We start from the raw sequence: 17884 nt of genomic DNA, 5'->3' as shown, positions 1-17884 counted from the left end.
GGACTCCCTTTCTTATTACGGCTTCTTATGTTCTTCAATTATTACTGTTGCTGTTTGGTTCCTGTACATGTTAGCAATTGTTCTAAAAATTATTGAAAAAAAAAAAACCCACCTTGAACATAAAAATCCATTAATCAAGACTTATGTGATTCAAACTGGAACGTAAAAGGCTTCCGCTTCTGAGAATTATAACCTAATTTTGTGAAATTTAACTAAAAATTCTGGTATCAATCTAACGATTTAAAATTAGTGTTAAAAATTAACATAAATAAATTCGCTGGCAACAGTACACAGGATATTATACTTCATTCTTTCATGCATAAACTTGAGAAGAGAAAGTAAAAAAGGGTAAATAAAAATAAATACATATAACAAACAATAGATGTCTATTTTTAATCATGTAACAGTACATAAGAATTAAAAGAAATTATACAATTTTTAAATAATTATAAACGAAAATGAATATTGAATTTAATTCAATTATTTTAAGAACCTACAAGAATAAAATTCTGATATGTTAACTGCTGCAGATTTGTGCCATTCTTTTCTAGTTTGCTCTCCACTCTGCATCATAAAGATATATAATTTTGCTAAACTGAGATTATAATTATGTTTCTCCATAAGTTACAATTAAAAAGCTATTATTCAAACAATTTTTTTTTATTTGCCAACAATATTCAAAATTCCTTACTTTTCTACAAGAAAAAATTTGATCCCTGAATTTTTTGTTAGAAACACTAACATATATAATAGGTAAGTATTCTTTAGACAATCCTTCAGTGCAACATAGTCAAATTTTAAAACTTGCTGCTATAAGCTAATCTCTGTCTTTAATAAAACAGATAGACATTGTTCAGTTCATTAATATTAAAAGAAGCAATAAATGTTGCTATAGACAATTTGTGCACCAGTTTCCCTATCTTCTCTTAATATTAACAATCGCTGTAAGTTAAAAAGAAGAAATGCAATTTTAAGCTAATAAGAATAGGTCTTATAGCAACTTTTATTACAATAAAGACATAATTTATGGATACTTTTGCTCTAAAACAAAACAAGACTCTTTTGTTATTTTCATCAATGAACAACACTAAATAAATTGATCTAGTTGATTGGGTCTGTGCTACATAAGGTTTCATGCAAAATAAGGTATTGGCCAATGATCATCTTTTTTCCCTATTAAATTAGAAGTAAATTCTTAAGTACTTCATGCTTTAAATCCTTAAAAATTTAGAACTATCTAATGAAAGCAAACCTTAATGTAACATCTACTCACATCATTACCTACAGATAATATCTAGTAGAACACGTTGCTTGTAGTAATGAAAAGCTATTAAAGAAGGAAAATTAGAATGTGCACTGTTTGTGGGTAAGCTAAGAACTTACAATTTTTTCGTGTGATAAATTTATAAATAAAAACCATATTATACATCAAAACTAAAACGGTGTGGTGATGACATACACAATGACTTGTCAGACAAAAGTAGAAATTTTGTTTAAAAGACTGAAAAATACAAAACTGTTTAAAAAAAGGGTGGCAGTGTAAACCAGATGATGAAGTAAATTTACACAAATAGAACATTCTATAAGATAACATTTCATAATCTTACCAAGCCATCTACAGTGAAAATGACAATTCTGAAATTTCAGAATTACAAATAAAATTTTACGGAATAATTGCGAAGTAAGCACTTTGGAAAGGCAAAGTAACTTAAAACACAACTTACTTAGCAAATTTGTTTTCCTGTTTAGCCTCCGGAAATCATTGTCGGGTATTACTTCATTAGATGATATATATGACTGTAAGTTAAGTGTAGTTAATTGAAACCCAACCAACCACCAAAGAACACTGGGTATTCACGATCTAGTATACTTATCAAATTAGTTTTTATTTAGATAATAGTATAACAAAAAATCTCATCTTGTGCAGCTTACACAGTTTCATGGAGCAAAATAAGTGATACAAAAATATTGTATTGGCTGTCAGATAAAATTAACTGCAACGTTGTGGCACAGCTTTCATAAGAATTCAGGCCAACAGTGCAACAGTTAAATAGAATAACAGCATACACAAACATTTAAAAATCAGAAAACAAAGTTTGAAGTGGCTTACACTACATCTGCCATTAATAAACATAAAAAAACTTTAATATGAAAAATTCAGAATATAATATATACCTTATCCTAATCTAAAAAAAATTTTACTTTAGTAAAATAGTGTTACAAAATATACCAAGTGTGTAAGTATATAATTCATCCATTAAGTAATTATAAGTTTTCAAACTTATAATCAAATCAAATCTTCAAAATACAATCTAAATATAATGTCTACAATAAACACTACACCTATCCAAACATTAATGCACAATACATGGAATATATATTAAAATTTCACTAAACTGATTAATCAACTTCTAATAGTTAAATATAAGTATAAAGTATTTTATAGGTACAATAAATAAGTAACATTTTATAAACTTACATAATTACCTACTTAGGCCTTGCATAAGCCAAGACCCCTGAACAAATTCATTTATCAGCAGACAAAATATAAAAAAAAACCAAAAACAAAAAAAAGGTCTTTATTATTTAACACAAAATGAAAACAGAAGTATAATTTAATACACACAATAACATTTTAAATGTACATATAATAAATAAATTCTCTATGTAATTATAAAGAGCAAAATATAAATAAAAGTTAACAGTAACATAAATATTCAAGTTATTGCAAAAAATTGACAGAAGGAAAAATAATGTCAGTTTAATTCAACTAATAATGATAAAACAGTTTAAACCGATAGTAATAAAGAAAAAAATTTTTATGTAATATATACAGTGTTTCTAAAATGATGGACTGGCTATAACTTTTTTGGATACTACTTGTAAAACTAAAAAAAATATCCTTAAGAAAATTGGCAATTTCTCCTTCATTGCCAATTTGTTGTTTTTTTCATAAAAATTAATATTTGAAGTTCGGATAGATGAATCACATTAATGTTTGATAAGCATGTTGGTAGTAACGTTTTAAAATTATCAAAAAAATCAGGACTTAAATGCCTTCGCAAATTACAAAATGGCGACCATGTTTATTTTTCAATTCGTTATAACTCCATAAAGTTTTATCAAAATTTATGTTATTTGCTATATTAAGCCTTTTATTTTGAACAAAATGATATTTTATTTTTTAAAATCGGTTATCAAATAGTCTAGTTATGGCAGAAAATTGATGTAATTTTATGTCATAATTATTAGATCTATTATTGTGAGAAAATTATTACTTAATTTGATACTAATTTACAATACTAGAATTAACAATAAATAAAAACAATATTTAACGGAATAGAATGTAAAGGAGGACATGAAAACAGATATAAAATTACATCAATTTTCTGCCATAACTCAGCTATTTCATAACCCATTTTAAAAAATAAAATGTCATTTGTTTAAAATAAAAGGCTTAATATTTTAGCAAATAGCATAAATTTTCATAAAACTAATATTTATGGAGATGTAACGAATTGAAAAATAAACGGCTGCCATTTTGTAATTTGTGAAGGTATTCAAGTTCTGATTTTTTTCTAATTTTAAAACTTTGTTACCAAAACGCTTAACAAATATTAATGTGATTTGTGTATCTGAACTTCAAATATATTTTATATAAAAATAACAAAATAGCAGACAGAGGGAGAACAAAGGAGGAATTGCCACTTTTCCTAAGGATATTGTTTGTTCAGTTTTACTAGTAGAATCTGAAAAAGTACAGCCATCCTACCATTTTAGAAACACACACACTCTCTCTCTCTCTCTCTCTCTCTCTTTATATATATATATATATATATATATACTCACATACTATGTTTCACTGTATATTGGTTGTACCCTAATCCTTAAGGTCAAAAAATGATATTAAAATTTTCTGTTGCAGACTGATGTACTTTAGTTTAGACAACATACAATATGGATTTTCTCAAAATTGTAAACAAAAACTGGCACTGCTGTTACTATGACGGTTGTACCTGGTAGTTGCCACATCTTTCTCTAACTCTCTTGCTCTATCAATTAACAAGGCATAGGGAAGTGGTCATTGATGCCCACACTATTCGTTATTGTCAAGTACTCAGTATGTGCTGTGCCATAAACAACCCATCTCTGCCTGTTTAGTGTTTTGATCCTACAACTACCACTGCACCTTTAAAAATGGGAAAATATAGTAATTATTCTGCTAGATTTAAACTAACAGTTATTAATTATGCTGAACGTGGTAAAAGAGCGGCCAAACAACAGTTTTCTGTTAGTGAAAAGATGGCAAGAGGATGGCAAAAAATTAAGACAAATCAAGAAACAAGAATGATCTTGCCATGTTTTCAGAGGGGCAATTTGGCAAGTATCCTGAGGCAGATGTGGAAATTTTTAATTACGCTGATGAATTAAGAAACAATGGTTTCTGCATTAAGTATATATGATTCAAAGTAAGGCAAGTAAAGAGGCAAGAAGTAAAAACATTTATGAAGAATTCTTCCAACGATGTTATGGTTGGGTGCATAGATTTATGCAGCAGCACGACTTCTCCGTGAGAAGACAAATGTCTTTTTGCCAAAAACTGCCAGAGAATTACACAGAAAAAGTTTTATAATTTCATCATTTTGTTTTACGCAAGCTACTTTGTATTAATTATTACATATAGGCAACACAGATAAGATTCCTGTGTTTTGATATGCCATGTTACAAAAAGGGTGTCATAAGCATTGAAACACAATTAAAGGGATGGTTGGATTGATTCCAAACACACAGGGTCAAATGAGAATGGAACAAAGAGACCAGGTGCACTGTTAAAACATCCGGTGCTTCTGGTTATAGACAGTTTTTGAGGTTACACCACTGATGAATTAAAATTACTTTTACAATAAAATAACACAGAACAAATAATCATCCCTAGTGGTCTTATATCCATTCTTCAACTCACAGATGTAGATGAGTTTGAGCAAGCCATTCAAAAACAATTCTTTAAAAATGACTATATAAACTGGATCGGAAGTGGAGACCACCAATTCACTCAAACTGGTAAAATTAAGCGTCCTTCAGTAGAACTCTTTTGTGTATGTGGGTAGTGAAGAACTGGGACTCCATAAAAATGGAAAGTGCGTGCAACAGTTAAAAAAAAAATGGATTTCTAATGCATTGGACGCTGTGAGACGCTGATGCTTTATAGAACAGCTACTCTACTTTTAGTAAAGATGAAGCAGTCTCATTCGCAATTGTCTGGTAACAGCTGTTTACCAACATTTATTTTGCAACCAAAACAATAAAATGTCGTATTATAGGGATTTCTTTTATTTCTTTCCAGGTTAGAAAAAATTACAGCCTATCTGCTTAGAAAACACGTGCAGAACAATAAATTCTTGATCAAAAAATATTAGTGAATAATAAAATGTGTTACTTGAAAATTATCTAATGTTACAACAATACATGAAAATAAATTGTTTTTTCTTATTCAGTCTTTTTTCCCCAGAAAATCCTTAATTTTCATATAAGTATGAAAATATTTCACATAATGGTTGCACTCTAGTTTGATGGTAATTTTTAGATAAAAAATGTTCTACCATTATGCGGTGAAATACGGTGTGTATATTCTGCCTTTAAATTGCTAACTGAAAATATAAGAAAACTTTCTCCACATTTACATTTGATGACTGACTGGTATCCAACATGAGACACAAACACCCCAAAAATAGTACAGCCATCTTCACTGTTTTGAATATAACTGCATTTCAAAAAAGTTGTGATATTCAGCTCTACAAGTGACACAATATTAATTAGTTGTGATCTCTTAACTTTCAACTGATGCCTTTCACATTAGGTGCTTTACACAAGTCATCTACACACAAGACTAGCAGAAGTTTAAAACAATAGATTAACATACTTTTTCTATCACAAAACATGCTATAGTCATTATTCTGATCGACAAAACTTTTACAGCACCAAGTTGAACTAAGCACAATAAATTCCAAGTCATTAGAATATTTTTTCTATATGGGATTGAGAAAATCTTTAGTCTGAATCTTGGTATTTTTTTTAATTTGTTGGTGTTGAGTAACTGAATAACTTATTTATCTACTTTTCAGACATGCAGTCATAGTATACCTTAATACCATAAACATGTTTCACTTCTCAATGCATTAAAAAAAAAGTTAAAAACATCCCAATCTGTTTAGAAACTTGTACACAATATTTTAGGTGTTATGACAAGCATAATAGCTTGTCACGATACAGAATAATGGTTAAATTGATGATACTTATTAATGCAATTAATAAAAATTAAAAAGAAATGTTTATTTCTCAGTAGTAAAAACAAGGAAAAAAAATTTATTATGTAAAATTCAAAATACTTGATTAGAATACAATGTTAAAATTAAAAACCATTAATATATTAATATTTATAGCTAATTCAATAAAATTACAAAAGTAGTCTACTTTTAGTACTACTTTTTATTTTTTGACAACAGATCTAGTCCTTAAAGAAATCACTGGAAATTCTGCACCTGATTTCTGATCTCTGGAACAAAATTAGAAGTCCACAATTAATAGTGTTATAGGTGAAATCAACTTAAGATTTTTAAAATATTTAAGCATGATTACAAATCTATTATTGAAGTAACAGACAAATTCTTACTTATTAACATGTAACGATCTATTTTTTCTTGATTTATATAACATAAATAAGTACTGATTAAAACCAATTGCAAGTTTTTTAGGGATATTATCAAAAGTTATTCAATGGCATAAAAAAAGAAATTTAGAGTACCATCTCCATTTGTGGCTAGGTTTGAAGCCAACGTTTGGAAAACATTTTTCTTTCAACTGCAATATGAGATTTTTTCACAAAAGTAACTTATTGATTTTTCAATGACATGACAATTTGGACTGTAACTTTTGGCTGCATGTCCTAATTGTTTCAACTGCATCACAACTGTTAATCAGATGTGCTGACTTAACAGTTATGCTACTGCTGATTGTGTGTAAGTATGATTTAAGTATGTTTATGATACAAGGAAAACACCAACTTTTCAGTGAAAAATCAGATTTTAAACAGACCCTTATGGAGATGACATTCTATTGAGAAGTGTGGTTTATATGGTTGTTAATGGAGCCCATGAAAATGTTGAAGATGAATATAATTCTGGAAGGCCAACCTTATCAACAAATCAAAATTTGGAAGAACTGCAAGATATAATTATGAAATATTTCTAATTACAGAAAGAACAGGCTTAGATAAAATTTAGTATGGTCTGACAGACCATTTGCACAAGCAAAACATTTATGCATAGCTCCAGAATTGCCCACAGAGCAAAAAACAAATCAACAAAGAAATAATAGGATCTGAATAATAAGTGTTCAATTGTAATCCTGAGACAAAATGCCAAAATGTGAAATGGTGCATGAAAAATTCTTCTTGTCTGAAAAAATCATATGAAAACAATGTTTTTTATTTTTTTAAGGGTGTGCGGCATTGTGAACAAAGAATTTGTATTTCCAGCCCAAGTAGTTAATCTAGATGTCTTGATAACACCAAAAACAGGTCCATAGTCTAAAGTAATACTGCGAACAATTTCGTGCTGAACCACCACAACATTATACTTTTTTTAAGAATTTCTAATGAAGAAAACAGTCCTACATTTCTACATAATAAATTTGACTCTCTGCAATTTCTACATCTTCCCTATTTAATTTGAAAGAAAGATCTTTATTTTAGAACTATGAACAAAAAAATTGTAACAAATAAACTAACATTAACAAGAACTGTTTTGATTAGCGGAAAGAAGTTAGAACCTCTGCATAACTTTCCAAGAATCTTTGAGTGAGATAACTTATTTCAGATGAATGAAATATATATTTAAATAAAAAAATCAGCACAATTCCTTTTGGGATATAACTTCGACATGGTTTTCGGAAAAACTTGTTCAATGACAGATAATTCCCAGCTTTTGAAAAAAATAATCAAATTCCATTTTCAATTTCAGTAAAGCATCCATCTCAGTTTCAAATTTTTCATACCAAAAATTCAAATTTTTCTATGGTATAAGAGGAGTTACTTATAACTGGTTCAAATCATTTCTTACTCACTGTAAGAAATACTTTCAATTTCATCTTTCATAAGAAACATGTAAATTTAGATCCTAATTTCAAGATGTAAAATGAAAGTGCCCGAGGGCAGTAGATCTTGACCCCTTTGTGACCTGTCTCAAAATCTAGGCAATTCATTGTAATGCTTTTGCAGATAATACAACTGCATCAATATCTGAAGATAACTGTTCAAAAGAAATTGAAAATTCTGTAATAGCAGCTTAAAAATTATTCACTGGATGAATTGCAACCATCAAACTTTAAATATGGACAGAACTGTTGGTTGCATTATGTTTCTCAGGTAACGAAACATTGCTGATTGTGTGGATAGAATTCCCATTAATGATGCCAATAGTAAAAGAAAAAAATGAAATTTTTGAGTGTTCTTATGGGAACATGAATGTTTGTAAAAAAAAACTACCATTTGGCTTTAAAGTTCCTTAGTAAAATGGTAAACTTGTCATCATTATTAACTATTTATTAAGCTTACATAATTTCTCGTACAAAGTATAATGTCATTTTTTGGGGCTAGCTTGAAAAGTTAAAAAAATATTTTAAGATACAAAAATGGGCCATCAGATAATGATCTGACAACATTATTTATAAATCATCCATATTTTATATGTATTAACACTGTGTTGAGCACACAAAATAAATGATCAAAATAGTTTTAAACACAATGAACAATTAAATTACAATGAATGCCAATCACTTTTTCTGTCAATGGATATAGTAATACTGGTAGGGTCCTTGTAATGATACTAAATATAACACATAAAATAATACTGAATTCCAGAACCAAAGTACAAAAATAAGTTTACTTACGTTATCTTCTTTCTTGCTCCTTTTTGTTTTTTATTTTTACTTCCACCAGCATTTTCTTCAACCACAGCTGATAAACCAATCTGTTCATTAGCACCAGCCTTCTTTCTTTTGGTTTCAGCTTTAGGTTCTTCAAGTGTGCTTGAGCCAAATACAAAAATTAATTAAATAAGAATACTATAAACCAAAGAAAAATTGAATTATTGAACCTAGAAAATACATTAATATTTTCATTGATTTGTTTTTGGGTTTTTACCACAGAAAAATTTTTTTTTCATGAAAAATTGTATTCATATCTTGTAAAAACTATTTACTGTAATTTTTCCACTTGGTTGTTGCACATTTTCTGTAGTACTTGACCCAATATAGAACTGATCTTTTGTAACTTGTTAGTTATGGATATATTTTATGTTGTAAACAAATTAACACTTATGTTTTATTACACTGAATGATGTAAATTTTTTTTTCACTTAAAAAGTCTTTCATGATTTCTTTAAAAAAAAGCTAGAAAACAAATATTTAGTAGAAAATAATTTTCTGGATAACTAATTTCTTTTTCATTGATTGTCTATTTTTTTAACTGTACAGCTTTAAAAATATATTTATAAAAAATTTCGTTTACAAATTTTTTTGTTTAATTTCTCCCAAATAATTGATATTAATTTGTATCTTATTATGAGAAACTGCAGTTCTTTCCGAGTATAATTAAAAAAGAGACTTGAAATCCATCATTAAAGGAAATACTTTTTCTGTAAAAACATGCAAAATTTACATTTTGATAGTCACTTTAACTAACCGTCTTTCTTGGTAGTCATTTTAGACAGTCCCAAAAGTTTTTCAGTCTTAAAAGTGTTAACCCATTAGAAATTCTTACATACCAGAGATATTGCACACTTCTTTTTAACAAAAATTCATCAGTCTTGATTTGTAATGAAAAAATCTAAATATACCAAATTTGGTTTTCATTTTTTCAGTGCTGCACACAAAACACAACCTTAGAAACTGAATATGTTTATAAGAATGCAGATATAATTGTTTATAAGAATGTAAATTCTTATCAATGTTTTGCAACTAACCCTAAATGCATTCAGAATTATTATTTAATATAAATACAGTCAAATTAGAAGTAATATAATATGACCTATCAATGTTCACGTAAATGCAATGTTTTCAATGCAGGAAAACAGAATTACTTATTAATTTTACCGTAACTAAATTCATATAATAAAAATATGTACCTCTTTTCAAAGGCTTATTCCAGTAAAAAACTTGCACTTTATAAGATGCAAACATAAGGATGATCTTTTTTAATAATATTCATGATCAACAGCTGTTACATTATTATATTCGAAATATGTCAGACAAATAAAAATACAAATGCACCTATATCAATCAATGAAAAATAACAAGGGATATGCCACAACAACAATGGAACAGTTTTAGAACTTCTGAAAACAGAAAACTAAGTGCTGATCTTTCAACAGTTGAATCTTCAACTGTATCTGTCAAAAGTTGCAACTTCCAAAGTTAATATAATAATAATTTCATGATCATTGTAAAAACTGATTCTTTCTTTTTCAAAAACTTTAAATTCTTTATTTATAATTTGTAAATAACAAATGAGATAAAATTTTGTTATCAATGCAAGCAAAATAAAAATATAAGACTTTCAGAGATGAAAGAGAGAATTATTATACTGCTTCATTACTAATATATCTAAGGTATTTTGAATGTTGGTATGCATTAAAAAAAAGAAGCAGAGGCAATGAAACATTATGTACAACAGTACAATTAATTTTCAATCACAAAATAAAATACAGTGCAATTCATTACCTAAACCCAGAAATAAGAAAGGCAGTTACCCTTACGTCATGGCTTTAATTTTCCCTTCCTATGTATTTTACCTTCATATAATAAATCTCAGAAAATTATACAAAATACATTACAAACTCAACTTACTTTGCTGTAGTTTTGTTATGACCCATAATTCTAACTTTTCCTTTAGCCATTGGTGAAGTCTTTTTTTGTTTACCTGAAGTAATCTTTTTTTCTTTTTCTGGAGATTCAGGTTTCACAGATTTTTTTGAGCTATACAAGAACAATAACAAAAGTCAATGTTTGAATGAATTTGAAACTTATAAAAGCAAATAAAATAAATTTTAATGTATATCATATTTACATCCTTCAGGATGGGCCTGGTTGAGTAATTCAGTGTTAAGTTGAAAACTTCCATATACTAAGAATTCTATGAATAGGAGTGTCCTAACCACTTCCTACACATCATACTGCTGTAGTCAAATTTAAGAAGTAGTTAACTTTAAAAACAAATACCTTGGTTAAACATTAGATTATCAGTTAACTGCTTACAATGGGCAATTAGTTCCATCATTAAAATGTTAGTAGCTGACTTTTCAACTAGTGTAGCAACATAAACATAAAAATCAGGCTTATTTGTTAATGTTTTGTATAAATAAAATTACTGTTAAAAATATACTCTTTAAAACCACTGAATTTTTAATTTTTGCTGGAAGGCAAAATAGTCTGAACATTACAGTACTTGTTAATCGAAGATGTTAGGGTGCAGAGGGGCAAGAGAGGACTTGAAACTCTTTGGTTCATTTTATATCATCAAAAATGTTTTTTTTTTTGTCTGAAATAATGGTTTTAATGTGAAATATTTCAATTTATATTACTTTAAAAAGAGATGGGAGGTTAAGGTCCTATGAGCTTAAATAAAGGTATACTTTATTTTTTTAAGCAATGAGGTCATTAGGCTTGTACATGTCTGTCTTAGTAACACTAAGCTTTGTACATGTCTGTAAAAGTAGAAAAAGTTATAAAGAGTAAGGCTTCAAATATTGGAGTCATATTTTTATTTATCCTGTAATTCTACAAGGAAAGGGATTACTGGGCTAGAGAAGCTGAGGGCACAGAGACTTCATCATTTTCGACACTATTAAGTTTAGTCTTGCTCTGGAAAAGAAAATACTGTGTTTATGGAGATTATGTTTTTCTAATTTAACGAAGCCAGTAGTTCTAGGGCATCAAGAGGTAAACGAGAAACCAAACTACATAACACTTAAGTTTCTCTAGTCTGTATGATCACAACAGTGTTTTTAAAATAACATTCTGAGTTTTCTGGTCAAGCAAGATCTTTTTGTAAGTTGCAAAAAAATGTCCATTCCATATGCTTGTGACAAGAGTAAAGCTTATGAGATGAGTTAACATCTAATTAAGATGGGGGATACATGATAAATAATTTCCTAAAAGTCATAATTCATTATTTATATATTATTAATCAGGCTATCAGAAAGAATTTCAAAGGGGGTTAATTAGGGGAAATTATTAAAACATAAGTTTTGTATAGCCTACAACACACATGAAGAAGTAAGCTATAAAACAAAGGAGAAATTTTTATCAGTTTAGCAATTTAAGTCAAACCTTACTGAATCAAAACTAACAAACTCTGTATCATACTTTAGATAAATTGAAAATGATTTACCTATTGATTGTGAGTAAAAATTACACAGAACTCTGTTAAACTTTCATGAAATTAAAGAAAAATAATTTTTAGTGACATCAATTACAATTAATACAGTTATTAGCACTAAAAAATGACAACAAAATGCAACGAGTTTTCAAATGATGCTAAATTTTGGTTATCTATAAGAATCAATTTATTAGCATGATCTTGGCATTTTCAAGCTAATGGCGTGATACCCAAAAATATGTAATTATATTTTATATTAAAATATAAGAACGAATTATTTATTTTTATCATATACAATAATGTATTAAATCCTGGCAAATTCAAGCCCGTAGTGTTATGAGATAACTGTAGGTTAATATTTGGCACTTTTGAATTTATATGAAACAAATTCAATAAAAAAGTCAGCTATGTAAAATTTCAGATAAATGAAATTTTAAAGCAAAGTTGTTAGTCTATAGTACTATTATACTCTCAAATTTTTTGTTTCTGTAATAAAACGTTTTTCTATGTATCAAATCTTTGGATGTAGACTTGAACTTCTGGAAAACTGTTGTTAGAATACAACAATAAATTTGAATTGCAGAAGTTTTATAAATACAATGTTGACAACATAAAACTCGTATAGTCTTGAATGTAATAATAAAAATATAACGTTTATTTATATAATTTAAACACAACGTGAAATCAGGTGAAAACACCTGATTACTTAAGTCTCAAAGTGAAATGTAAACAAACAATATCAATTGTAATTTAGCCTTTTATATGTCTCAACTGGAATGAAAAATATTAATACAGTTTTAACACAGAGCTCTACTGTATTTAGGAAATCTAATTTTATGATAAACAGTTATATAATTATAATTTAAGTTAAAATTACTGATCTAATTACTAAATAAATAATTAAATTCATTAAATATACCTTACAATCAGCCCAGAAAAGGGATCATTAGAAACTGATAATTATTCTTGTTTCAATAGTGATTACAACAAATCCTTCAAAACCTGATCATGCCTCAGAATTACAACTTCAGAAGAGTGGACATGTAATCAATCTTTTTTCCAATATTAAGGAGGTAATCAAGTAGCTAAAACTAAACAGAATGTTGCAAGGATATTTATACGACTGTGAAAAAATAAATTTTTTCACAAAAAGATAAATAGTACAAGGTAAAGCTATCTTTCATACATCTTTCAATAGGGCTGCACTTACAGAGCACGTTTCCTTGGATTCTTTACTTCCACAAATGTATCTTCAAGTAATGCAGATGAATCTTCTTTCTTTGTAACTTTTCCCTTGGTTCCTCTCTTCTTATGTTCAGATCCTACATCTGATTTGGCCCTAAAGAAAAAAATGATTAGAAATTAATTTCCATTTGAATATATATCAAATGCAATATAAGGTCAACAAATATTTTGGTCTTTCACGATGCACAACAGGGTATGGTTATATAAATTTGGTGTATTCCTTGCTGTGGAAAATGAAAAAAATGTTATCTTATCGTCCACTTAATCAGCTCACTGGTGTACAAAGCTATATAGCTTAATTGCAAATACTTTTTCTAATTATCTTTTCCTCTAATTTTTGGATTCAGCAAATCTTATTAATTTAGCAAAATAGTAAATTAGACTGATAATTTTTATTTTATGAGAACACTATTATAGTGGATTAACTTTTTTATAAAAAAGTTGCTGTTTTGAGCTGATCTATTAGCAGTAACAATTGGTTGCAAGATGAAATCATTGAATTCATAAGTAAGATTATAAAGATACTATACAATTAAGTTTTATTGGATAGAACTTATGAACAATGGTGGAAGTAATATACCAACTGTTTTTACAATTTCAGTTATAATATGTTCTCTTCCTTAGATACATGTAATAGATATTAATCAATCACTGTTCTGTAAATTTACAACATAAAATGATTATTCAAGCCTCAACAAATTGTTGATGGCCTAAAAGAAAATGAACTATCAAATTTAACATTACTAAAAGAGGTGACTCAAATGTTGGAAAGACCTAATAAAAATTGTAGAAGTTATAAACAATGCTAAAGATTAGATAAGCTAATGGATGACAAGGTTAGATCCATACTAATTGCTCAATACTATGTGTAAGAAAATTGAATCTTAAAAAAAAGAAAATTAAAACAAATTCATACATAACTGAACATTTTCTAAGAAGTGTACTTGAAAAAAAAAGAACTTTGTTAGTAAACTGGTTAAAGTATGGGAAGAGGGTAAGCTGTAATTACTAGTTGTGATAAATTAATTATATAAATCTCAGAAAGACAACAAACTGAGTATAACAGGAAAGGGATTAAAGATAACTGAGCAACACCCCCTTCCTTAAAGATGAAACAAGCATTATAGATTAATAACCAGAAAAAAAAAAGAACTCAAAAGACAAAAATATAAAAAAAATGATCACAGTACAATAAGGCAGCTTTCTTTTTTGAAAAATCCCATTCACAGAGTGCAACGGAAGAACACAATAAGGATGTAAAACTAAAACTACGCCTGTTCAAAAACTGATTCACATCCTCCAAGAAAGCTTATCAGTGAAGGAGAAACGATAGACTATTTCCTCTCCAATAAATAACCTTCTTTTAAGGAAAAGAAAACAAAACCAACATATGAAATTATACTAAATCCACCCTGACAATAAAAAATCTTAATGCAAGATCACTCCATTCAGAAGACAGACTAATTGAACTGGAACACGTATTATCTGAAACAAATATAGACATTCTGGGAATTCAGAGGTTAAGAATGAGTAATGAGAGAATTCAACAGAAAGTCTGGATATTTATTTGCATACTACAGAATTACTTATGAACAGAGGCATTGAATTCTTAATTAAATTAAATCTAAAGAATGAAATTACTAAGGTTTGAAGGTATTATAGATAGCATAGGTTTACTTCTGATGAAAACTGATATTAATTCAAGTATATGTATCCACAACCGAATCAGATGAAAAACCATGTTAAGCATTCTATGGCATATACATATTGTTTTGAAACAATTTGTAAAATAACTATCATAATATAGTAATAGAATTACGAAATTTTAACAACAGTTTGGAGTAAAGAGGTAGAAAACAAAACTATGATGGTTCCTTATGGGTATGGACAGAGGAATAATACAGGGAAAAAATTAGTCAGTTTCTGCCAGGCAAATCAACTTTTCATAATGAACACCTTTTTCTAAGAAACGCAGGGTGGAAAAATGGAGATGGACTGTTCCCAATGTATAAGTTAAAATGGAAATAGACTACATTCAGGGAAATAAAACAGTAATTATAAATTTTGAAGTCAGCTCCAATTTTAAATATTTCATGGCTCACTGATTAATTACAGCTCATTTAAATTGGAAGAATATCATTAAGTCCTAGACCGAGCTGGAACATGATTCTGATTTAAAGAGAAGGAAACATGGAACAGATTAAAGTACTACAATAGGAAGTAGCCAAACTGGTTCTCAGTATATATATGACAGTACAACCTTTTTTTCTTAAAACAGAAAACATAAGTAGAACTTTTCAAGCTATACCACGTAAATCTATTTACCATAGCAGTCTAGATTTAATAAAGCATAGATGATATGAAGAAGAGGGACAGGAAATCAAGAGAAAAAAATAAGTTCAACGCACTCTAGAAATTAGTTTACTTCGTTCAACGGAACTGAGTTACACATACAATGGAAATCAAAATAAGGCTTTTATCAGAAACTCAAGTTCTGGAATGTGGCATTTAGAAAATATTTTTAGCGGAGCTTGGTAATAAATCAATCAGAAAACTAAAGAAGCAAATAAGCAAGGAGTTCCCTGGACTATTAGGTTAACAGATAAAACTGGACAGGTGGAAAGAAAGAGGAAAGGCAAAGTTAAAATAGCATCAAACTTCTTTAGAGAACTGTGTAGTTATGGAGTCATAAGTTATGAGGAAAGTGTATACTCAGTTACACAGATTAACGAGTATGAAGTGGAAAACACAGTAAAGAAGCTAAAAAATGAAAACATACAAGGGAGTGATTCCATTACTAATGAAATGATTAAAATATCCTACCCAATACTTAAAAATTTGTGGACAAAACTGTTCAACAGAAGAAATAAGTGACGATTATCCTCTGATATAAACCTCTGCCATAAAAGACATTTAAAAAAATTATTTGAAACAAATTAAATATGAATTGGTAAACATGATCCACTACTGGAACAAGAAGGATTTCGTTCAGGTTTCTTTACAATAGATCACATCCAGGTTATTGAAAAACAATAGAATTTTAAATACAGGAATAGATACCATTCGCTAATTATGATAAAGCTTTTGATTCCATAAACCACCAATTACTTTAGAACAACAAGTTCCCAAAATGTGCCTCCTAAATACTTCAATTTAATAAAAAAGGATAGATTCACAGAGTAAGGGGAGAATAGTGAGTGACAAAGTCGGATTGTATTTTAAAATAGAAAAAGGCATAAAATGGAAATCCTTTATTGCTAGTTTTGTTCAATGTAGTCTTGCAGGAAGTATTTATAAAACTAAATTGGACAGAAAAAAAATGTGGAATTAGTAATAACAGTAGAATATTCAAAAGGTTTAATATATCTAAGGTTTAAATATTTTTAAGGTCTAAAGGTTAATATATCTAAGGTTTGCTGCCAATCTGGTACTTGCTTCATCTCCAGAAATATTGAATGAATTGGAAAATCAAAGCTGGGAAGCTGGTTTTATAATTAATGACTGTTCTTCAAACAAACAGACTTTAGAAAGAATTGAAACTGCTAGGAAACTACAATGGGAAAACAAGACAATATATTTAAAGCAACTAGTGAGCTTTGAGGACAGACAAAAAAGATCTTAAGGATAGCAGCTGCTCAGAAAAAATACTGTTCCCTTAAATTCAATTATGAAAAACAACCAAGTGAACAGTATACAGAAAGGTAAATTATTAGACTGTTGTGTAAACACCTTGTCTCATGAACAATCTGCTGAAGAAATCCATTCAAAATAAGAGGTTTACCCAATGATCAATGGTGATAAACATGCTTGGTATGAAAAAGAAAGACAGAATTAATTGTGAAAAGGTAAGGCAACGCACTAAAGTGGCAGACGTAGTTAGAGGAATTAAGCAATTGAAGTAGAAATGGGCTCCTATCTGGCAAGGTTGTAAAATAGGAAGCGGAAAAAAAAGTTACATTTGAAAAGCTTTCTATAGGAAAAGGAAAAGTAAAAGCAGTAGACAGAAGAATTTGCAAGGATGATTTGGAGGTGCAGGAATATATTGACTTTAGACAGAGAAGCATGGAATACTCGGGAAGAGGCCTATGCTCAGTAATGGGTCTGACATCTGAACAACTGTTAAAGAATTAATTTAAAGAGGAAGCTTAACAATAGCTAACAATTCACTATACTTACAAAAGCTATGATTTTTAAACTTGGCTCCTG

At 28.7% G+C, this 17884-nt stretch overlaps 1 protein-coding gene across 2 annotated transcripts in view; it reads right to left on the bottom strand.

Moving 5' to 3' along the window:
- Positions 1-367: 367 nt before the first annotated feature.
- LOC142334249 (uncharacterized) overlaps positions 368-17884 on the bottom strand; it is a 102455-nt gene continuing 84938 nt past the window's right edge. For both annotated transcript variants that reach the window (XM_075382121.1, XM_075382122.1), the window contains 4 exons: positions 13644-13772; positions 10903-11031; positions 8947-9084; positions 368-6553 (listed from right to left, as the gene is read on the bottom strand). In XM_075382121.1, the coding sequence (XP_075238236.1) occupies positions 6487-6553; positions 8947-9084; positions 10903-11031; positions 13644-13772 (463 nt within the window). In that variant the 3' untranslated portion in view covers positions 368-6486. The remainder of the gene's footprint in view (positions 6554-8946; positions 9085-10902; positions 11032-13643; positions 13773-17884) is intronic.

Source organism: Lycorma delicatula, chromosome 1 (assembly GCF_047948215.1).
Source record: "Lycorma delicatula isolate Av1 chromosome 1, ASM4794821v1, whole genome shotgun sequence".
NCBI lineage: Eukaryota > Metazoa > Arthropoda > Insecta > Hemiptera > Fulgoridae > Lycorma > Lycorma delicatula.
The sequence above is the reverse complement of the archived record's forward strand: the minus strand, read 5'-3'. Positions and strand labels throughout refer to the sequence as shown.